Genomic DNA, 24,592 nt, shown 5'->3' on the forward strand with positions numbered 1-24,592 from the left:
CCGTGTATAATATACACCAAAACCGGTTTTTGCGTGCATATAATACGCGCGGACCTAAACGTGTTAAATGTGTTTTCCACGATTGACACGTCCCCTGGTGGAGGCGTGAGCATCACAGACATCCCCACAAACGAAAAATTTGCTTTTCTAACCCTAACCTTAACCAGGAACGACGTCATTTAGAAAAGAGCCGGAGGATTTCTGACCACGTGATCAAAACAAAACCTAAAAAGTCGTGTGTATTGTACGCCGGCGCAACCTATTCTTTACCATTGCGTATCATATGCACGCAAAAAGCGTGTTTAGCGTATATTATACACGGTATTTCAGAGTGCAAAGTCGTGGAATATGTACGCATTTTACTGAGAGTGTGTTGAGATATATATATATATATATATATATATATATATATATATATATATATATATATACATATACATATATATATACACCGTATTCCCCCCTTATTTACGAGGGTTATGGAATGGAGACATCCGCGAATACGAGGAAGCCTAGTCCCCGTATCTGAAGAACTACTGATCATACTTTGTAAACATTTATTAAAAAACATTGAAGTATTAATCAACATAAAGAGTTTTTATTTAATCTATAACAATAGACTGTAAAATTTTCATGAGGATTGTCACTCTCTCTCTCTGCGCCTCAAAAAAGTGTCTGCTTCCTCCTTCATCAGTTAAGTGCAAGAGGGCATCTCTATCCAGAATTTTCCAGTTTCATCCATAATAAACACCTGCTCTGGATGATAATTATCCTCCGCCATTATCAAGACATTTTCGAGCTGCTTCAGAGTCAGCTGATGTCATTTCTCCATGAAGTCTCGCTGTTTGTGTGTGCGTAGCGGACGTGCTGGCATCCTCCTCAACTGCGCTACCTTCCTGGGGAATTCCTGCATCAAACGTTTCGTACAAGTGTCTTGAGTTGTCAGAGCTTCTGGGATGAACTGGAGGAGACATATATAAATTGAAATAAAAATCTTCGAATACGTAAAACCGCAAATAAAGAAACATGAAAAAGTAAGAGAAAACTGTATACAGTATATATATATATATATATATATATATATATATATATATATATATATATAAATATATATATATATTATTCCCCTGCTTATTCTCTTTTCTTTATTCACGGTGTCACATATTCGCAGATTGTTTTTTTCAGCATATACATATATATATATATATATATATATATGTATATAAATTGGACTAAATATGAATATGTTAACTGGACCTCACCCATGTAAAATTCTTGACTTCCACCTCCACTAAAATAAAAATATCTTTTCTCGACACAGGCAGCACCATGTTTAAATAGAAATGGTAAACAGTGATTGACCAAAGTCGCTCTGAGACATAATTTCAATGGCAAGCACCTCTGCCAATCAGGAGTGAGCTTGTTGGAAGGCCACACCCCTAACAACTCTCAATCAAATGTTTTGAACGTTGACCTCAGACCTTTGATGACTTGTTAATTTGGAAGATCGAATAAAACATTTTGAAAAACTTTAAGTTTAGATTAAAAAAAATTACTTATAATCATTGCGTTCATTTAAATCTAACGTATAATATCTTGAATTCATAATAAAATATTCTTATAGAAATCCTTTAGAAATGACTGTGGCTAATTTTACCAAAAAAATCCTCAAAGTTTTTTTCTAATACATTATTTATTCAAACACTGTGCCTTTAACTGTAACTTGTGCTATTTTACACTTTCTTTGTTGGTTTGTTTATTTGTATTGATTAGTTAATCCTCGTAATGCACCATATTGAACTTATGTAGAAATAAATAGAATAGAAACAGAACTTAAAGATTCACTCTGATGAAATTGTGTTTTTAACATGTTCTTGTGGCCTTTACTCATGATGGAGTATTTACATAGAGAAAATTAAGATTAAAAATGTGTTTCTGGGTATTTCTTTATTCAGATTGCGATGGATCAGGATCAGATTGAAATCCAGCTGTTTGGAAAGCTCTCAGTTGTGACGCGGCAACTGAAATGAGCGAGGCAAAAGTTGCTCTGGTCCATTCTGATGCATCTCTGTAGACAAATAGATCCATGAACGTCTTTGTTTTCCTCATTTGAGCTGGAATCTGGATCAAAACTGTCACTGTTTTTTTTTTTTTTTTTTGCTACATAAATGGCTGTAAGCTAGCGGGAGAAAGAGTAAACAAAGGAATGATAGGATTTCCATGAGTGTTACTTCCACGTCAACAGTCAACCTGAACTCCTACTGCTCCTGAACTTTTACTGATCCCACTGTCTTAAAAAATAACACTGGCCTTTTGATTTTGGTTACAAAAACACACAATCATAATTAAAAGATCACTGGGAACACTTTTACAATAGATAAAAATATATTTGGAGAGGGACTTTAAATACAATTGCAATTTTTTTTAGATAGACATACAGATGTAAACCTTAAAAGAAAAATGCTTGAAGATAATTGTTTGACCTTTTAAGAGTGAACCAAAGAGGATTTGATGTTCTTGACATTGTATTAGGTGAGGGTATGCGCTTCATTCTTCATAATGTGTAACACTGTTGTTACATTATCCTGCTGAATTACAGTAGATTTTTTAATAAAATAAAAAGCTTAACTGTGAAGAAGTTGGCTTCTAGTTTGTGTTGTAAATATGACAAATCCATGTGTCTGTTATATCTGACCTCTTCCATCACATCGTGCTTTCAGCTTCTCATGAGGCCGTAACAATGTCAACAAGCTTGTTAAGCTCTAATTTTAGTTGCTGTCATTAGCGGTGAATCCAGAGGAGACTCCTGCCAAAGTTAAGTGAAGTTGTCATTTGATGTTTATCACTGCTGAAGTGGCCATAAGCGTGTGGTCACTTAAGTTTACAGGCCAAACATGCAGGCACAGTGTGCTGTTACACTCTGATTTATTATATAATAATACACAGGCAGACAGTATTTTGCCGTTTTATTTTCAGTTTTGCTAATTTGTGTTTTTTTCAACTCTCTATATGCGAAATCACGTAAAAGGATAGAATATGTTTACTGCAGCTCAGAGGCTAGAGTTGATCAGGTTGTGGATTGTGGGATGTTGGTCTTCTGGCCAGTCTAAGGCACACCTGTACAATGATCACGCTATGTGATTATTGTACAGGTGTGCATCTTGATAGGCACAACTATACAATATTCAGGCTGTTCTTAATCTGTCCTGCCTGGATAAATAAAGGTTAAATAAAAAAAATAAATAAATTATTGTACAGGTGTGCATCTTGATGGGCACACCTGTACAATAATTATGCTATGTGATTATTGTTCAGGTCTGCATATTGATGGAAGTAACCCTACATCCTAAAAGACACACCTGCACAATAATTATGCTATGTGATTATTGGACAGGTGTGCATCTTGATGGGCACACCTGTCCAATAATCATGCTAGATGAAAGCATCTTGATAGGCACACCTGGGAGGTGGGATGGATTTTCTCAGCAAAGGAGAAGTGCTCACTGTCACAGATTTAAACTCATTTTGTGAACAATATTTGAGAGAAATTGTTTCAGATCTTTGAGTTCATCTCCTGACAAATGGGTGTAAAAACAAAAGTGTTGTGTTTATATTTTTGTTCAGTGTGTATGGTGAAAATGTAAAAAAAACACATCCAATATTTATGAAATTACTTAAAACTTTTCAAAAACTTTCATTTTTGCACATTACATTTTAATTGAAGAAACACTTTTGCTAAATAAGTGCTGCTTTTTAAAAATCTAATGTATGTTTTTTGTGTAAAAAGAAAACTACAGAAAATGTGAGACATTGGAAATGTCTTTGTTTTCAATTCTTACATTAAAAACACTTTATTTTTTTTCCAAATTATGATGCAGACTAGTACAATTTATTAAAAACAATTTATTGTTCTTGCATGAAATTGCATTGACTGTATTTCATGTTTTGTAACTTCCCTTTTTTTTTCCTGGTGCATTTTCAAATGTGTGCAGCAGCATTCTCTGGTTAAAGAAATGTAACGGCCTTTCAGTCAAAGCCAGTCTGCTGTTTTACAGGGATTACCCAAACACTGAAACAACACTTCCCTCTCCTATGTTTGATATTTCTACTCTCGGTGTGTCTTCCTCAGGCCAATTTCATCCCTGAACTGAAATTTTATTAACTTTACATTTCCGGCTCCCCGGGCTTTGTGCTTGTTGACAACTCCGTTGTGCTGCTGAGGAGCAGAAAGACCATCAAACTCTCTCGTGTCTTCCAGTCCGCCTGTCTTCTCGGTCGGGTCAGACCAGGTCTGACTCTACGCTGAACGCTGATGTTTGCAGGAAACTGCTCAAACTTTCATCAAAGAAGGATGCCTTTCAAAGCCTCATGTTTCACTTTTTCTTTATTTCTGCTCAGAATATTGCAGTAATGAGGGAACTCCAGCCCATCAGAGGATCGAAAGATCAAAGGTTTTAATCTTACCTGAGCTCCACATTGGTTGTCTCTGTTCTTCACACTCCTGAACTGATCCTGCTTCTTTGTCCGGCAGAGTTGGAAGTATGTGTCACCATGAATCAACTCAGACGTGCCGTCCTCTTTTGGTGTGCCACTTTTGTTTTCTTCAATCATGGAGAGAAAAATCAGGAAGCAGCTGAGTGAAGATCAGCTGGAGAACGGAGCTGGGATCTGGCCGCATGCCCACCGTGGAGCTGCATCAAACACCAAGCTTCTGCATGGTTTTCTTTCTCGTATTCCTTTTTCAGCCAGTGTCCCTCCGCTGTTTTAGATCCCTTGTATTTCCTCTCCTGCTCTGTCTTCGGGTTTTCCTTTCATCCCATCTCCTCCTTCGTGGGATTGAAGGAAACAAGTGCACAAGATTCCAGAGGCTAATTCTGCTGCTTAAGACGGGGGAACCTAATATGTGAGGACAACTGTGGCAGGGGGAGATACAAGCGCAGAGGGAGGGAATGTGAGGTAGAGGAGGGGGAGGACAGAGGAGGGAAGACCCTGCAGTGGACGGCAAAACAAACAAAAAGCAAAAGTAAGTCACGCAGACTTCTGAGGCAATGTTTTATTAAACTAATAAAAAAGAAATGCTAGCACGTCCATGGAGCAGATGTGACCCCACACTTATAGCATTTGTTGCATATTATCCTTGTGAAACACGTGTCAAGGCCCGGGGGCCGGATTCGGCCCTCCAGATCATTTTATTGTGTTGTTATTAATGGCCCGATGTTATCTTGGGTTTATTTCTAATTTGCATATTTTTGACAAAATATATTATTATTGAGCGGAGGTCCCACTGGGGGTGGGAAGACCCAGGACACGCTGGAGAGACTACGTCGCTCGGCTGGTCTGGGAACGCCTCGGGGTCCCCCCAGAGGAGTTGGAGGAATGGGGAAGGGTAAAACATATTTAAAGTTTTAAGATAAAAAAAAAAAAAAAAAACGTAACTTTTTAACATAATTATGAACTAGATATAAAGCATTACCTGCAATAATGTTTATAATAATTATAATTGCAGATATCTGAAGATCCTTAAATTGATAAAAACGCTTAAGCTAAAGATGCTGAAATCGCTGAAGTTAATTGCTGAAAACGCTGAAGCTGATAAATAAAAATACTGAAGCTGATAGCCACCTAAAATATTAACTAAAGGACAAAGTAGCCTAAAAAACAAAAAATATATATTTTTTTAAAAACTTAGGTTAGCCAAAACAGCTAGCATGTAGCTGAAATATTAGCTAAACTCCAAAATATCCTAAAAAATCTTAGTAAATGCTAAAATAGTCTAAAAAGCTAGCAGAATGCCAATTTCTAAACTTTAAAAATTTAACTTTTTTTTTTTTCTTGAATGATTAAAAGGCAGGAATATTATTCCAGAATAAATCAACTTAAACCTTAAATAACTTTCAGTATTTTACTCTCCATAAAAATACATTTTGTCAGAATTATACAAGTTAGAAATGAGCTCAAGATAACATCGGGTCATTAATAACAATAAAATAAAATGATCTGGAGGGCCGGATAGAATTTCCCGGAGGCCCTTGATGTGATAAAAAATGATCATTTATTACCTTGGAACACTAATAAACAGATTTTTTTTTTAACAAATTATATTAGTTATTTTTGCGAACTCTCTTCCTACCCGGAAGTAAAATGACTCGATCTCTGAGGGTGCTCCCAATTTCATGACGTCAGCCTAGAGCCGCAGTGTCACCTACAAAAAAATGGAAAGCTAGCTGATCACCGCTAGCTCCAACTGCTAGCTTTGCTAAGAAAGTGTTTGTGTTAGCCTGGGGGCAGAGCAGACTCTTCCTGGAGGGGGCTGTGTCACGTTGTGACATCAGCATGTGAGAACCCGCCCACAGTAGAGCAATGTCATCTTTTTTTATGTAAAAGCTTGGCTTTTTCCTTAAAGATAAATGATTATTTTGGTTACTTAAATGGCTCTAAAATAAACAAACTAAGTCAAATTAATTATGGAAGCCTCAAATCAAAATTTCTTAAAAACATGGATTAGATCAAATTAAAAGATGCAAATAATTTTTTTAATGGGGCTATTTCAATCACTGAATTTAATTTATTTTGCAGCTTTGCAAGAACGTCTTCTTTATTCTAATAATTTCAGGCACATTTACATCCCTTCAAAATAAAGCTTTGAGTCATAAACCTAATTTTGGTTTGTTTGTTTGTAGCTTTCAGACTTCTTTGCCCTCTCCTCAAGGGCGAATTACTTCACACATCTTTAAAATACCAGTTCATTACCATATTCTGAGCCCTGCTGGGTAACTAAATACACCGGCCAGCTTGTCATCAGGAAAGCATCCCATCTCAGGCATCGGGAAAGCTGAAAATGAATGTGGACAGCTTGGACATGAAGACAGCCACACAAACACACAAACATGATCCTGTGGCCCTCCCGTAGTCTCGCATGCTGATTCCTCGCCGGTTAAGGTGTAGATTCAGATCAGATGTCCTAAATGTGCTTGCTAGTGTCATTTTAAAGAGGTAGACAAGTATTGAGTGGAGGAGCAGGAGGAAAGAGCTGAGGTGAGACTGACGCATGCTGCAATGTCGAGTAAATGTCAGCCTAATTCGGATATGCTAAAAGGCCTCGACACCACGAGCGCTCACTCTGTTCAAGTCACAGTGGAGCATAGAAGGACTTCAGCATCTAAACCGGGGTGTCAAACTCAATCGCACAAGGGAACAAAATCCAAAACACACCTTAAGTCGCGGACCGAACAGGATTAACATTTATTGAACACTCTAAAACTACATTTTTAAAATCTTGACTTTTTAACATAATCATGAACTAGATATATAGCATTACCTGTGATAATGCTGGTGTGAATGCTGGAAGCTGAATTTGACCGCTGAAGATGCTGAAATTAATAGTTAAAAATACTGTAGCTGATAGCTGAAAATGCTGAACCTGATAGTTGAAAACACTGAAGCTGATAGCTGAAATAACTGAAGCTATGAGTTGAAAACACTGAAGCTAATAGCTAAAATATCTGAAGCTAAGAGCTAAAAACACTAACGCTAAGCTAAAAATTACTGAAGATGATAGCTGAAATCTGAAAGCACTGAAGCTAATAGCTAAAAATAGCTAAAGTTGATGGCTGAAAATGCTGAAGCTAATAGCTGAAATAACTGAAGCTAACAGCTACAAACACTGGAGCTCAAGCTAAAAATTACTGAAGATGATAGCTGAAATCTGAAAGCACTGAAGCTAATAGCTAAAATAGCTAAAGATGATAGCTGAAAATGCTGAAGCTGATAGCTGTAACAACTGAGGCTGAAAATGCTGAAGCTAAGAGCTTAAAACACTGAAGCAAATAGCTGAAAATCGCTAAAGTTCAAAGCTGAAAACACTGGAGCTAATAGCTAAAATACCTGAAGCTAAGAGCTAAAAACGCTCAAGCTAATAGCTAAAATGACTGAAGTTGATAGCTGAAATCACTGAAGCAAAGAGATGAAAACGCTGAAGCTAATAGCAAAAAATCACTAATGTTGATAGCTAAAATGTTGAAGCTGATAGCTGAAAATGCTAAAGCTAATAGATGAAATGACTGAAACTAATAGCCGAAACCGCTGAAGCTGATGGCCAGCTTAAATATTGGCAAAATGACAAATTACCCTCAAAAGCTAAAAAATAAATAAAAAGCAATAACCTAGGTTAGCCAAAACAGCTAGCATGTAGCTGAAAATAAGCTAAACTTCAAAATACCCTGAAAAATCTTGGTAAATGCTAAAATAGTCCAAAAAGCTATCAGAATTTTAATTTTTAAAACTTTAAAACTGTAACTTTTTAACACAATTATGAATAATAAAAATGCAGGAATATCATTCTAGAATAAGTCAACTTAAACCTTAAATAACTTTCATTATTTTACTCTCCATAAAAATATATTTTGTCAGAATTATACAAGTTAGAAATGAGAACAAGATAACATCTGGTCATTAATAACAATAAAATAAAATGATCTGGAGGGCCGGATCCGGCCCCCGGGCCTTGACTTTGACCAAGGGATCTAAACCATCTTCAAAGTGGAAAATGTTTAATGCAAATGAGATTATTGTTTTTGAACAGGTAAGTTCCTGTTGTACGGCCGTTTTAGGATTTAATCCCAAACTCACATCCGTGTTTGCGTTTGTGTCGCTTAGAATTTTTTTGCATGAAGTGGACCCTCAGAAGCACCCACACCTTCTGGCGTTCTGCCATGTGGGGTTGAGTTAAGGGACAGTGAGCAAGGGCAGTAAACTGGAGCAGCCAGCACATTTTGTGAGGGTGTACAGTTGCACACACACAAATTTAAGTCTGCGTCGCTTTAGAGGACGTTAAGTCAACTTCCATTAACTAACCCGATCTGGAACCACCAATAAAACCGCAGCCTTCAATCACACGTCCTCGTTTAGGTTAAAGGAATTCAGATTTAAAGAGAGGCGAGCTCCTCATAAGCAGTGCACACACACCTGGCCACCCTCGGCTCTGAAAGATTTACGAGAACACTCACCACAACATCCTGCAGAGTTATGCAAGGCCGTGCGTTCCAGTGTCTGATCTATATAGGGCCGTCCATGTTTATGTTGTCGCCGTGCTGCAGAGCTGGTCCGGCTGAGGGATGTCACTCCGAGCTAGTTTCCTTTTCTAACGCAGTCTGCACTTTTTCTGTTTGTCACCAGTGGCACTTAAACACTAAATCTTTAGTATACTGTCATTTTTTAACCGTTAACACGATAATTCCAGTAGATTCTGAAGGAGAAAAGAGCCGCTTTTCTCCTTCAGAATCTACTGGAATTATCGTGTTAACAATCCAAAAATTATGATAAATCAAAGAACACAAACACTAGAGCTCTGGCATAAACTTGTAGTTCATTTAATCAACTCTAGACACTTTCTCACCAAATAAAAAAGAATTTCTCATAAAAATAGTTAAAAATATGGCAAAACATGATCAATCAGAATAGTTTTCTTTAATTTTTTTTAATTGTGTTTTATGCAACAAAATAGAAAATATTTTATGAAATTTAGTAATAGAAATACAAACGATACAGTTTAATTAAACATATATTGATATCAAAATAAGTAACATTTTTGGGAGTTATTATAGATGAAAAACTAGCTTGGAAATCCCAAGTCAACAACGTTGAAACCAAAATAGCAAAAGAAATTGCAGTATTACACAAAGTACAATGGTTTTGTGGTTGTGCGGCTCTGGGTGGACTGCAAACTATCCCCTACTTTAGTCCAACAGTAGCTGGGATAGGCTCCAGCAACCCTTGTGACCTTGAAAAAGATTCAGTGGGTCTAGAGGTGGATGGATGGGCTTACAAAAACGGATATAACCAGATATATTTGAACAATCAAGGATTTAAAGATCTTTATATCTTAATACCAATTATTGCTCTCTGTTTATAATTTACTGTTTATTCCATGAATGTTCTTCTACTAATAGACTAAGAAAGCAAACATTTAATAAGACACTTTTAACGGTTAAAATGTCTTTCAAACATAATTTACTGTTTATAAGTTGCATTTAATGATTTATGGAAGACAGAAATACCTTCATTTTAATGAAAGTTGTATTCCACTTTTCCTACATGCGTTCATCCCATTTCACCCACGGACCGCCTTCTTTTTCCCTCATTCAACTGTTTTCTTTGGAGATGTGAAATTCCTTCATTGATCCACATTCATGTCATTCCATGATTAATAATTGCCCATAAGGATGGAGAGACGTGCACATTTCTACCCGAGTGGAGTCCCTGGGTATCTTCATTAGCCTGATTATTCTGGTGCAAGCGCACAGCATCAGCCAGTTTACATGCAAATAGGTTAATTCTATTCCAGCTCACTTGCTGTGTGTTTAACAGAAAATGACTCTCTGCTTTGTTCAGTCTTTACATCCAAAATGCCAGAAATATGAGACAGATGTTTAGGGTGAATCTTTAGGTTTTCCAGCAGAAGAATCGGTCCTTATAAAAGGATCAATAATGTGTGTTTAGCACAGAAACGCTCAGATCAAAGCTGCAGCTGCTGGTCCTCTGGTGACACCTAGTGGCCGTATGGTGGAGCCTCATGTTGATGATGATTTAATCTAAACAAAAACCTCCCACTGACCACGTGGTGTCACTGTAGTTCTTAAAATACACGTCAACGCTGAACTGCTGATAAATGAGTGAATGAGTTTTTACCAGATGTACAGGCAAATAAACTATATTTCATTCTGGAGGAACTTTCAACACATTCTTCAGTTTGAGTTTGTCAAAAAAGGAAAAGAAAAGGTTTGGTAAATGACATATCATTGTGTTGTTGTTCAGCTTTTGTCGTATCCTGTCTGGGGTTTAGTGTAAATGGTGTAAACTGAATTTGGCTGCTGAAGATGCTGGTGCTGATAGCTGAAGAGGAAAATGATAGCTGAAACCACTGAAGCTGATATCCAGCTATATTCTTAGCCAAATGCCAAATTAGCCTAAAAAAACCTAAAAAACAATAATAAAAAAAAACTAGATTAGCCAAAACAGCTAGCATGTAGCTGAAAAAAATAGCTTAACTTTAAAATAACCCCAAAAAAAACAAAGTGAAAAAGCCTTAATGAGGTAAAAACACCTACCATGTAGCTGTTAGCTAAACTCCAAAATAATCTAAAATAAAACTGAAAAAAACCTACCTTAGCACGTAGCTGAAATATTAGCTAAACTCCAAAATAGCCTAAAAAAATCTTAGTAAATGACCAAATACTCCAAAAAGCTGACAGAATTCCAATTTTTTCAACTTTAAACAATAACTTTTTAACATAATTATGAATAATGAAAAGGTAGGGATATTATTCCAGAATAAATCAAAGTAAAAATGAAATAACTGAGAAAAGAGGTTTGGTAAATGACATTTACTTGTGTTGTTGTTCAGCTTTCTGCAGGATTTTCCTGAGAAAATCAGCTTTCACTGATCTGCACATTTGGTTTGGTAGAGTTTTACGAACCCCTTCTTGTTTTGTTCTCCTGTTTTTGTGCAGTCTGCTGTGACTCCTCCTCCCTGGTCCCGCCCACTTCCCTCTGCTTCCTGGAGTAGTTCACAGCTGCACCTCATCAGTTCATTTAGCTGTTTGCCTATTTAAGTTCCCCTGTTCCATCTCTGTGTTGGAGCGTGTTACTTGGTTTTCTAGTCATGTTATTTGCTAGTTTTTATGTTAGCGCTTTTCCCTTTTCCCCGTCCAGGATGGTAATTAGTTCCTGACATTAAATAAGTTCCAGCTTGTCTTTCTGCGTCCAAGCCTTCTCTGTCTCTGTTCTTGACCTCCAGCCGTAACATTTACGCCGGATTCAAACACAACCCTGTATTTATCCAGGCTGGAGACCGGCACAGGGAGATCCAGACTTTGGACCCCCTCGTGGCTACATAGTTATGCAGGTAGAGTTCAGCCTAAGGATCTACACTGGATTAAGATTATCATGGAAATGAACCCTGGTTTCACATTCACCAGTCCTACATGCAGCCAGCTGAGCCATCCGGCCGCTATCTGGTAGGTATATATAAATAACGCTTTACTACCATCTTAGTCCGACGCACTTTACTGTCACAGTCATCCATTCACGTATACATTCATCCACCTATAGAAATCCTCTGGAGCCTATAATCAATGAGGGGATCAGCGTCTTGCTCAAGGACACATGGGTGCGCAGAGTGGGAATCGAACCTCCAATCCTCCAGTCAGAGGTCGACCGCTCTGGCTCTACACCACACCCTGAGAGAGTATGCTGCACTGGCCAGGACTGGATGAAAAATACATTTTCAGTTTCAGTTGAACTTTCCTGGTTTAATGAAAATAAAGAAATGCATAAATCCATAACAAAACAAACCTCACTACCTCAGCATCTCTTTGTGAACCATCGACCGCGGTCACTGAGCCGTTCGGTTTCTCATTCTGAGTCTGAACGGCTCTCAGTTTGAGTCAGTTTACTCTTTTCTTCTTCTTCTTTACTTTTTACCCAACAGTAACTTTTTAAGATTAAAAACTTTCTATTTTTCTTCAGCTAGAGCTGGTCAGCCTCCATTGACCTTAGGGATAACACAAGTTTAGATAATGGACGTTGTTTCACTTTCTTTTGACCAATGAACTCTTTATTGCAGAAGTATGATTATTTCAGAGAATTTTAGGAGAAACTCCTTCGTCTGAGAACATCGGTGTCTGGCTGATTGTGGTTTCCTGTTGTCCGGCCGTTAAGACGGTCTTTGGAACGTACGAATGATGGATGTTTGGACGAGTGAAATCATCCGTGCACACATGCTGGATGCTTAGTCGTGTCTTCTTAGACCGTCAGCCACAAATTGGTGAGTTGGTGCTTTGATCCCAGGATTATTTGGTTCGGAGGCTGAAGTTTTCCTCGATAAGCCAGCATTGTCCCAAATGTGTTCATCAGTGTGTGATATGAGAGGCTTGTGATGTAAAGAGCTTTGCTGGCTGAACAAAACACATTTGACGTCAGCTTCAGCGAAAAGGAACGTTTGTCAGAGGAAGGTCAAACCAAAAGGATTCTAAACTGATTTCAGGGGCAGGAATTCTACGTTGTTTCTGAGGGGGGGGTCTGTACATGTATTTTAGAAACGCAGGCTTAGACTAATCCTTGTGAAAACAAACAGATCCATTTCCCTCAGAGCAGGTCAAGCGGGATTTTCATCAGCATGTTTACCAGGATTATGAGCATGTCAATTATAATCTTGCTTCCAACGACGACAGATTTTTAAAGTGTGGAGAAATGCTGGAAAACTGTCAGAAGATGAAATGCAAGTGGTGACCATTCCCACCGATGACCCCTGACCTGGGGTGGCCTGTGACCTCTTGACTGACCCTCCTCAGTGGGTGGCCTTTACACCAGCCGCCAAAGACTGGGACTGAACACAAGAGTCTGATTTCAGATCCAAATGTCTCTAAATCTGAGCCATTCAACACTAATATTGATCCCCTTTGTGTTCACGTTACACTCATACAAAACTTGAACACTAAAGACAAAAGAAGGACTTCTTTATGACCCTTTATGAGCTGTTCCTAATCTTGATCCTCCTCAGAGTCTGTTCGTATACATGAAGGTTTCATCACATTTTGGAGGTATTTACTCGTGATTGGAGTAGATCTCAAGAGAGGATTATTCTGACCCAAAGAGGGTGAAGAGGAGAGTCTGCCGAGGCGAGCGGCCGCATTAATCATCGGACTTTATTTTACAATCCAGCCTCACGCATCAGCATGTCATTAAGAGACCGGCCCGGGATTAGAGCAGCTAAACCACAGAGACCGGGGGGACGGGGGGGTATTCTACTGATGAGCCAGAGGAACTCTGTCTGTCTGTCTGTGTGTCTGTGTGTCTGTCTGTGTGTCTGTGTGTCTGTCTGTCTGTCTGTGTGTCTGTCTGTCTGTCTGTGTGTCTGTCTGTCTGTCTGTCTCTCTGTCTGTCTCTCTGTCTGTCTGTCTGTCTATCTGCTTATGAACTCGTTGTCACCATTTTTTCCTGTTTAAGTAAAATAGAAAAAGCATCCATTTATTGATTTTTTTATTTATTTTACTTGTTTTTTCCCCAAAACAAATAAATAAAAAAATAATAAGACAATAAACTATGCAAAACGAATTCTACTCCTCAAATCTAACTTCCTTATTTCTATTTCATGATCTTTGTTCCACATGATTATTGTTCATCCTTTTAATTATTTCACTGTCAGCAAAATAACAATTGATGATGTAAACAAATCTTATTGTGTTTATGTGTAAACACAGAAATTGGTGCAACAATAGACAGAAAAAGGTGAAGCGAACAGTGAAAGTACTGAACAACAAATATGTTGAAAACAAACTATGTACACACTATATTAAATAAAGAATAAATACAAATACATTATCAAAACTCATTTAGAAGTGCTCATTTTTAGTAAATAGCAACAAAGCAACATCACTGTTACACCTCATGGTCCCTGATGCATTTGGTCGTCATTTTTGGGATAATTTGGTGGTTTAAATCAGGGTCCCCATACTTTTACTAACGAGGGCCACATAACTGTTTCCTGCTCTGATGGGGGGCGGGGTCGGTTTGTATGGTAACAGAAAAACTGTAACAATCACAGCCTTAATGTAAAGATTTATGGTTTTAAAGAAAGCCACACATAACCAAAGTTAAAATAAGTCATTTCTGTAACCTTCATGGAAGAAAAACACTAAAACACTTTAAAAACAGTATATATAGCAGTACCTGCTAGTGTGGATCCTTTAAGCTGAACTGAAGAAGGTAGTTCTGATGGCTGAAAATGCTGAAATTGATAACTAAAAACACTGAAGCTAATAGCTGAAAATGCTGAAGCTGATAGCTAGTTAAAATATTAACGAAATGCCAAATTAGCCAAAACAGTTGGACTGTGGCTAAAATACTATATATATATATATATATATATATATATAAAGTAAATTTAAGGTTTAAGCTGATTTATTCTGGAATAATATCCCTGCCTTTTTATTATTCATAAATATGTTAAAAAGTTACAGTTTTAAAAGTTGCCATTCCTTTTTGGACTATTTTGGCATTTACTCAAATTTTTCAGTTGTTTTGGAGTTTAGCTAGTATTTCAGCTACATGCGAGCTGCGTTGGTTAATTTAGGCTTTTTTTCAGCTTTTAAGGCTATTTTAGCTAATTTTTTAGGATAACTGGACATTTAGCTAAAATTCTAGCATCAGCATCAGCGTTTTCAGCTACCAGCTTCAGCGTTTTCAGCTTAAGTGATTTCAGCTATCAGCTTCAGTGAAATCCGCTTCAGCGTTTTCAGCTACCAGCTTCAATGATTTCAGCTTCAGTTATTTCAGCTATCAGCTTCAGCGTTTTCAGCTATCAATTTCAGCATCTTCAGTGGCCAAATTCATCCTACAGCATTCACACTAGCATAATCACAGGTAATGCTATACATCTAGTTCATAATTATGTAAAAAAGTTACAGTTTTAAAGTTTTAACATTTTTATTTTTAGTGCTCAATAAATGTGTGTTTTGGATTTTGGCCCGTTGTGTGACTGAGTTTGACACTCCCTTTAATGTGTAAAAGCATCAAACACTTCAGGAGTATCAGTCGCCTGAAGTCATAATCATCTTTATCTCAATGATATGTTTTGGTTTTAAAGACAACAAAAATTCAGCCTCAAATTCCTGAACTTTCGTGGCTCATTGGTCTCTGTAGACGGCGGTCATCTGTCGGGGGGGGATCTGGGGGGGCTGGTAGGAGTCATATTGTCCCTCTAAGTGTCCGTCGTAGCCGCTGTGAGTCTGATAGACCATCTGGTCCGCCGGGGACGGGGAGTAGGGGTGCGGCGGCGGGTAGTGCGGCGACGGCTCCTGTTTGGGAACCAAGTTGCTGCTGATGCTGAGAGGCGGAGTGGGAGGACCGTCGTACGGGGGGGTCCCCACACCCCCATCGTTGTACTCGTGAGGCGAGTGACTCTCAAACTGTCTCCCTTTCATGGCCCTCAGGTGAAGCATGTGCGCCGAATCGAAGGTGCCGTACGGGGGGCTCGGCAGCCCCGGGGAGGCGAAGTTGGCCATGTGCGGCGGTCGGACGGCGTGCCTGTCGTCAGGCCGCACGCCGACAGCCGGCCCCAGCTGTATGCAGCCAGCAACCAGGTTGGTCGTGGGCTGCGAGAGGCCCTTACAAAGCGTCTCCATGAACGCTCGGCTCTCCGTGGACAGCCCCCCCTCCAGCGCCTCCGACAGGGCGCAGATGTAGTTGCGAGCCAGCCGCAGGGTCTCGATCTTGGACAACTTCTGGGTTTTGGAGTAGCAGGGCATGATGCTGCGCAGGTTCTCCAGCGCGTCGTTCAGGCCGTGCATGCGCGAGCGCTCCCTGGCGTTGGCTTTGATGCGCCTGGCGCGGAAACGCTCCTGCCGGGCTTTGGTCATCCGCTTTTTCTTGGGTCCTCGACGCTTGGATCCGTTCTCGTCCTCTTGGCCGTCGTCCTCGTCGTCCTCCTCCGCGTCCTCGCTTCCCATCTCTGTGGCCTGCTGGCTCGCCCCGGCCGCTTTGTAGTGATGGGACGAGACTAAAGCGTCCCCCTCAGGTGAGCTCAGGTCTTCTTCCATCCACTGCAGAGAGCCAATCACCTCGTCTCCCTCGGCTGGTCGCAGGTACGGCTTAATCATCATGGTACTCTGCAAGCACAGAGAAGCACTGAGATGTTTGATCCAATCTAAAAGCCAGGCTTATAGATAGAAATCCTTTCATCATCCCAAATTATTGGGTTAGCTGATCCCAAATACAAAATAAAAGCCAAAATATAGGAAGTTATTGAGGCTAAAACAATAAAATACAGATAAAAACTGGTCTAAAAGAATATAAAAAGGGTTTAATCAACTTCTGCTGCTCGGTCCTGTTCTCCCAAAAGTAGATAATATGTCATATTCAAAAGTAGGAAATGGAGTCGTATGTTTTATATTATTAATACGATTAAAACACTAACAGTAATTATGTTAATAACAAATCCTGTCATGTCTTCTTCCAGAAATAAATGGATAGTATTAAACCATCTCAAATAGTTAAAAAACACCCCAAAATGCAAAAATATTTCAACATCTGGAATAAAAGGCTGCATTTTACGTTTTGATTAATGCAAAAGTTTTTGTACTCTTAAGACGCTATGGTTTTAAACATTTTCTAATAAAAAATATGTATCGAAAATTAACTGTTTCAAGAGTTTCCTTTATTTTAAAGTTTATTATTTCATAAATATTTGAACTAGCTTAAAGTACTCTTTTTAATTTGACTTAAAAAAACATTTTTTTTAAAATATGCAAAATTCTTTGAATATTTCTGAATTTTTCTTGTCTTCAAATTAGCTAATGTGAACTGATTTTAAAAAATGTCAAATTTTCTTTGAGCTCTTTCAGTAAAGTCATTTTATATCAGAGTTTGTGCTTAAAATTAAATCTATATTTTTCACAAATAGTTTGAACTTTGAAATTTCCATTTTAAGGGTATTTTCTTGGACTTCATTTCATATTGGATGTGGCTGGTTTTAAGTTGAAATTACACTTTTTTATGTAAAATAAAAACCTTTATAATTGGAAAAAATATGCAAACTTCTTTAAAAATGTCTGAATTTTTATCGTCTTAAAATGAGCTAATTTGAACTGATTTAATTTTCTTTGAGCTCTTTCAGTGAAGTCAGTTTATATCAAAGTTTATATTTTAGGATTTCGTGCTTAAAATAAAATCCACATTTTTCACAAATAATTTATACTTTGTCGTTTAAATTTTAAGGGTGTTTGCTGAACTTCATTTTTAACGGATGAGATTAGTTTTAAGTTAAAATTACACTTTTTCGTGTAAAATAAAGATGACTTAAAAACCTTTTTGTTTGAAACAAATTTGCAAACTTCTTTGAAAAATTTCTGTTTTTTTTGTCTTAAAATTACAATGTAAAAATGTGAAACATTGGATCAATTAACAAAAGTTCTGTATTTGTTTACATTTAAAAATATAAATTTTTATCAAATTAAATTATATCTTAATTTGTTTTTATTTGATGAAAACGAATAGTTTTAAATGTAACAAATTACAGACGTTTTCTTAATTGATCCAATGTTTCAATGTAGCTAATATACACATTTAAAAAATGTCAAATACTCTTTCAGTAAAATCAGTTTATATCAGAGTTTATGCTTAAAATTAAACTTATTTGTTGTAACTTCACTTTTAAGGGTATTTGGTAAAGTTCCTTTTATAATGGAGGAGTTTGGTTTTAAGTAAAAAAATCAGTTTTTTGAGTAAAATAAAGATGAACATTTCAATTTTGGTTGGAAGAGTGAGGCGTTTAGTATTTGCTATAAATATCCTAAAGTTTGATAATGACGCTATTGTGATTTTAGCCACAGCATTTCCATTATTTTCCATTTTAACACGTGTTTTATTATTGCTTCTTTTATAAACATCAGTCAAAATGTTTCATGACTTCTAACATTTTAACTGTTTTTATGTCTATTTTCTTCAGCACATTGAGTTCAACAACAAGTTGATGAAAAACGCGACAGAAATAAAACCACTGATTGATAATCCAGAGCAACAACATTTTAGTAATCCAAAGTTATTGAGTGTAATAATGTTTAGGGACAGAGTTTCTGAAAGGCTGCTGGAGGTTTCAGCACTGGACAGTTCCTCTTCTGAAGAACTTCTGGTCCAGAGGTCAGCGACCTTTAATACTTAAAGACATAAGATCCGGTTTCTTATGGCCTAAAATCCACCGAGAGCCGCCAAGTCTCCACTTCAAAACACTTTATGTATGTTTTTGTATCCATTAAGCCATTATTTATAAAATAAAGCTTCAAAAGAATCTCTACAGTTGAGTTTTTCTTTATTAAATTAACTTTCTTTACTTTTGAAAGCAACTCACAAGTTCCTTTCAAAATAAAATGCATCTTGTGTTTGATAAGATCCTCCAGCAGATTTACTTAAAAATGTCTTTTCTATTATTGTGACTTTGATGTTCCTTCATCTTTTTGTCCTTGAATATCAAAACAACAACTTTGGGATAGAATATCAATAATTTTTTTAACTAAATGGATTAAGAGGATGTCATCCTAATCTAATCTGATCTGATAGAAGATTAAACCTTTTACCATCATTTTGTTACGTTTTGTTGAAAATCTAAGCATAAAATGTTATTAATTAACGTAAATAAACCAATACTACAAAACCGACGTTCGTTCTTATTAAAATAAAAGATCGCTCTTCTCCAAAAACTGCAAATAAATACCATAATATATCTTTAACTTAATAAAATCTCAATCAAAGAATGTAAAAAAGTTAATATTAGATGGATTTTTATTACTCTGATCTCAAAGCTGCACAGCAGGACGCCTGAGGATGTTAATACATATGAATGCATTAATTATTAGTCACGCGCATTAACGCGTCAACATTCACAGCCTTATATTTATCTAATTAATCACAAACTGGAATAAATCAATCGTGATTAATCGCAATTCACCTTTTTTTGGTATTTGCTGACCACTTAGCTGAGAATAATCACAATAATCTCAATATGAAATGTACACACTAAACTGTGTCACGATATGGTATTAGGTCAATTTGATGAAAATATGCCCCGTGATGATGCACCGGACCATGGGTCTAATAATCCGCTTTGTGTGAAGAAAACGGTCTAAACCGAAAGAAAAATCAAGATTAAAGAACTAAAAACCGATTGAATATTTATTTATTTAGTAGTTGACCATGGTATATGGATGATACCCGATGAAAAAGTGAGAACAACGGGCCAGGAATCGATTAAAAAAAAAAAACGAATTAATCGCAAACTGAGAAAAAATTAATCGCGATTAATCGCAATTAACTTTTTTCTTAGTTGCTGTATTAGGTAAATTTTATGAAAATATGCCTCGTTATCGTGACGACACACATTCATTGAATAACCCACTTTTTGTGAAAAAAACGATTTAAACCGAAATAAAGAACAAGATTAAAGAACCAAAAACTCATTGAATATTTATTTCACTGTAAGTGGGTCGATCCCTGACAAACAAAATAAATATTTGTTGTGTTTTATGGTATTTTTGCTGCCCCCCCTCCCCCGGGGGGTCAGTCTAATCCCGGTCATCTTGTGAACTGGTAATGCTCCGCTAAGATAAAGTCACTGACAGGACTTCAATCTGGGGCAGCGCGGGATTTACTTCATGGATGAAGCCGAGAGAGACCATGAGATTAAAGGAAAGATCGACCCCCCCCCCCACCCCCCAGATGAACGGAAACATTTTCAAGCACGAGGATTATTATTATTATTATGAAGATCAAACCAGAGCCCCAAACCCACGCATGCGCATCTGACATTTCTGCTTGTTTCTGATGATATTTTTAAATAAAATCAGAATTAAAAGCTGAGAACGTGAAGTGTCCGTTTCCCCTCACCTGTGCAGGTGCGCGGAGCTGTTTCCGGTGCTCTTCAGGAAGTTTCTCGGATGTTTCTCCTTTTGTCCTCAGAACCGTCCCGGGACCGTCTGCTCACGCGCTCTCTGTCTCAGTGCGGGTCATTCTGCGGGGCTCCCGGCTTTAACCTTCTCATTCAGGCTCCTCCCACTCCCATCCAACGCGGGTCGCGCGTGGCCGGCCCGTGGCTCAGGGCCCCTGGAGTTCCACTTATGGGCGCGCGCGCGTCGGTGTGTGTGTCAGAGCGGTGCGCGTGCGGGCTGAGACCGTGCACACAGACAGCAGAGGCCCGGCTTTTGTTGCGGTGTTAAATCCGCCGCGTTTGCATTGAGCGCTGTGGAGACGCGTTCAGCCGCCTGAGCTTAACTGTATGTGACAGCTCGGAGTTCGAGCAGGTGTTGCTCCATCTCCTCCTGCATCCAGACCTCCATCATCTCTCCCGAGAACCGTGAGGGCCGAGGAGCTGATGGAGATGCATTCGGGTGCAGATCGAGCAAACTCATCTTTTTTCTTCTTTTGGCTCATCTTTAAGGTCCCAAACAGTAAATTGCTCTCACCAGTTTCACTATAAGACTGAAATAATGCTCATCTGCCTCCTACACTTAAACAAGTGAAACATTGGATCAATTAATACAAGTTCTGTGATGTGTAGGGCTGACTCATAACTTAAAATAAAAGTAAATACCGGAAAGGCTTTTTAATTTTCACAGTGTACCTGCATTACTTGTGTCGTAAATGAAATTAAAAATCAATTATCAGGATGATTTTTTCTTCTTCAACTCAGCTCATTCTGTAACTTAATTAAAATGATGAAGAAAATCACATTCAACATTTTGTTTTCAGAAAGTTCTTTAGTAATTTGTACCAGAATTCAATTAGAAATGAAAATGAAATTGATTAACAGAAATGCTTTTTCATTTTCACAATGTAACTGCATTACTTGCCTCTCAAATAAAATTAAAAATCAATCCTCAAAACTGCTTTTCCATTTTCATCTTGAACACCACACATTCTTTGGCATAGTTAAAATGATAAAGAAAATGGCATTTGACATTTCATTTTCAAAAAGTTATCTCGAAAATTTGTACCAAAATTACATAAGAAATACCAAATTTGAAAAACAAAATGGATTAACAGAAATGCTTTTTCATTTTCACAATGTAACTGCATCACGTGTCTCTTAAATAAAATGAAAAAGCAGTCCTCCATTTTCTTCATCATCACCGCTCATTCTGTGATTTAATTAAAGTGATAAAATTAATAAAGATCGCCGTGCAAAAACTGTCTCATAAATCAGTTTGCGTTAGCAGTTCCTTGGGAAGCACTGCGATGATGTCAGCGCTCGCTCCTCTTCTGCTTTGGTTTGTGCTGTCGGCAAACGACATGCCGTCCTCATTGACTTATATAGAGAAAAGGGGAAAAAAAGGAAGGAATAGGAGGAAAAAACTCAAAAATGAGATTTATCTTGTCATCTACAATTAATTGGTGTTCAATTAATCAATTTGAATCAAATTAAACATAACAGACCAATAATCGATTCATAAAAATATATATCGATTTAGTGCATAAAGCTAAAATCTGCTAGCTTGATGCTAACATTTAATGGAATTTCCCATAGGGTGGCTAATGCTAACGCTCAGTCAAACTAAACATACATTACTGACTAAATGAACATCTTTATAAACTCACAGACATGAATTTTACAAACTCTTTTAATGAAATATTTTTAAAGTAATCATTTTGCTCATTCTTTCTTCTTCTTCTGCAATAAGCTGTAATGCTATAGTGTGAGCTCCACCTAGTGTCCAAACTGAAACGTCCTCCAGGAGAAGCAGAACAATGTTTAAATGTTAATGATCTGAACATTTTAGTTAGAACTTCTCCTTTAGAGAATCCATGTAACTCTGTATGATATTAACAATCATTATTTCACTGATACATTTACAGGATGTGATCTGGATCAGATTAATATCAATACATTCAAAACATAGATTATTAATGTATTTCTAAGCAAATGTGTGTAAACTCAAACTTGAATTGAATTGAGAGGATGGCAATAATTAAAAAAAAAATGGAATCGAATCGATCCAGGCTCTTGTGAGTCAAACTGAATCGATTCTGGAAATTATTATCGATACCTTGCCCCAATTTTGAACATGTTCTCATGGTGGAGGACATGTATAAAGGGGGCATTTCTTTAGAAGGGAGCACAGCTCTCCATGTTCTCACCAGAGACGGCCTGACTCCAGCTGGAGATCTAGATCCTGAGGCCCCTTTGACACCACGTGCTGGTGCGACCGGCTCGTTCCTCCTAATGCCAGCAGACCTCGTGTGGCTGGAGTGTGTCAGCAGTTTCTGAAGGTATTGATGTGATGGACGACCTGAATCCAATTGAGCACATCAGGGACATCATCTCTGTCCATCCAGGGAGGTCATACAGGCACGAAGAGGCCACGGCCACTACTGAACCTCATTTTGACTTGTTTCAAAGACATTACATTGAAGTTGGATCCTCTGCTGTGTGTTTTTCCACTTTAACTCTGAGGATGATTCCACATCCACACCTCCAAAGGCTAATACATTTCATTTCCATTCATAATTTTTGTGTGGGACATACCTGTATCAGACGCTTGCTTCTCCAAAATGCATTAATTTTTGATAATGTGAACTTCGTTGAGCATTATTCTGCTTACAAAATAAATAATTATTCAACTGATTTTTAGTACTATTTTCTTTTTATTTTTTTAGTTTAGAATGCTTTTCCACAAAAAGACAGAAGATTTGATATGAAGTGTTGCACGTTGTCATTGTAGCATGAAAACGCAGCGCTAAGCTGACCCTCGACTTCAGCAGTAAAGGAAAGTGATATAAATCCTGATCATTACTATAGGTTGAATAGAGCATCAGAGTGAAGAGCTTGTTTTTTCCAGCAAAAGTATGTATTGAAGAAACCAGCAGAGTGATATTAAGCATTTGGGCTATGTGACCAGAACGTCTGAAATAGGTGTGAATTATCACTAGAATTTTCACTTTTCAGTCCACATCCAGCAGCCAATCAGTTTCTAAACCAGATATAAATGTATAAATGCATATATATCCGGTTACATACTGTATGTATATATATATATATATATATATATATATATACAGTTTTTATATAGTTTTGGTAATTTAGCCAACCAGATCTCTCTTGTAAGGGTGAACCAAAGTGTTGAGGGATCATCATAAGTAAAGTTTTTTTTATAACAATTTTAACCATGATTAAAAACAAGCACAAAATTAGTTATTAGTTTAAGGGAAAAAAACTCAAAAAGAAGTAAGCTATAGTCAGATAGCTTACTTACTTCATGAAAAAGTTTTTTCTGGCTTTAATTTGAATGAGTTTAAATGACATCAAACATTGTTTTAAAGGAATGATCAAAGCGTGTCACGATACCTAATACATACATACTACTAAATTAAAAGATAAAAATTGCAGCAAAATTAAAGTAGAGGAATAAATATTTTAACAAAAATCATAAAATAGATTTTTAGGGAGCTTAAAACCAAAATAATGTAACACATTGTGATTGTGATAAGTGGAATGAATACATCATTTATTAGAGCTTGTCAGAAACACGTGATTTGGATCCTATTGGACCAGGAAACAGTTTAATAAATTAATTTAAAGATGAAAAACATGTCAAATAGAGATGAATAAAAAAGTGCTCTGAAAACCAGTGACTGAAACTCAACTTAACCTGCTGTGACTGACAGGAAAAACTCAGGAAGCAAGAAAACAGAATTGGAAATCAAATGAAAGTGTCCGCTCCTCACAGATCTAATGATCACAATTTACATCTAAAATTTCAAATTAATAAGCGATATTCTTTTCACTTAGCCTGTTTGCAAATGTATTTGAAAAAAACCTCATGAACGCCATGATGTTGAGTTTTCCTTTCCCTGTCCTGCATGCTCTGACCACACATGATGCAGATGGTCTTCTCCTCAACAGTCTGTGGCTCAGATGCTCCTCTGCTCCCCTTTGGCCTCGCCGTCCCTTTCCTTACCTAAGCCATCCAGAAATCAGGTTTAACATCCATTCACAAACGAGGACGGATCAAACTTCACTTCATTGCCCTCACACATGACATTCCTCTGA

General features: G+C 37.5%; 2 protein-coding genes and 1 long non-coding RNA gene across 3 annotated transcripts in view; 1 reads left to right on the plus strand and 2 right to left on the minus strand.

Annotated features, from left to right (window-relative positions):
• Positions 1-4,963, minus strand: part of LOC112145655 (zinc finger protein 385A) — a 45,059-nt gene extending 40,096 nt beyond the window's left edge. The window contains exon 1 of the mRNA XM_024271015.2: positions 4,465-4,963. Within this exon, the coding sequence (XP_024126783.1) occupies positions 4,465-4,477 (13 nt within the window). The 5' untranslated portion in view covers positions 4,478-4,963. The remainder of the gene's footprint in view (positions 1-4,464) is intronic.
• A 6,547-nt stretch (positions 4,964-11,510) lies between these two features.
• On the plus strand, positions 11,511-12,356 carry LOC112145488. The gene is made up of 3 exons (XR_002919078.2): positions 11,511-11,713; positions 11,795-12,014; positions 12,109-12,356. It is a non-coding gene; the product is annotated as an uncharacterized LOC112145488 (long non-coding RNA).
• Positions 12,357-15,503: 3,147 nt separating this feature from the next.
• Positions 15,504-20,562, minus strand: LOC112145452 (neurogenic differentiation factor 4). The gene is made up of 2 exons (XM_024270683.2): positions 20,434-20,562; positions 15,504-16,664 (listed from the first exon to the last, which is right to left on the minus strand). The coding sequence occupies exon 2, from the start codon at positions 16,656-16,658 to the stop codon at positions 15,684-15,686; it is 975 nt and encodes a 324-aa protein (XP_024126451.1). The 5' UTR covers positions 16,659-16,664; positions 20,434-20,562; the 3' UTR covers positions 15,504-15,683.
• Between the last annotated feature and the right edge of the window lie 4,030 nt (positions 20,563-24,592).

The sequence above is a fragment of the Oryzias melastigma genome, linkage group LG5 (assembly GCF_002922805.2).
Source record: "Oryzias melastigma strain HK-1 linkage group LG5, ASM292280v2, whole genome shotgun sequence".
Taxonomy (NCBI): domain Eukaryota; kingdom Metazoa; phylum Chordata; class Actinopteri; order Beloniformes; family Adrianichthyidae; genus Oryzias; species Oryzias melastigma.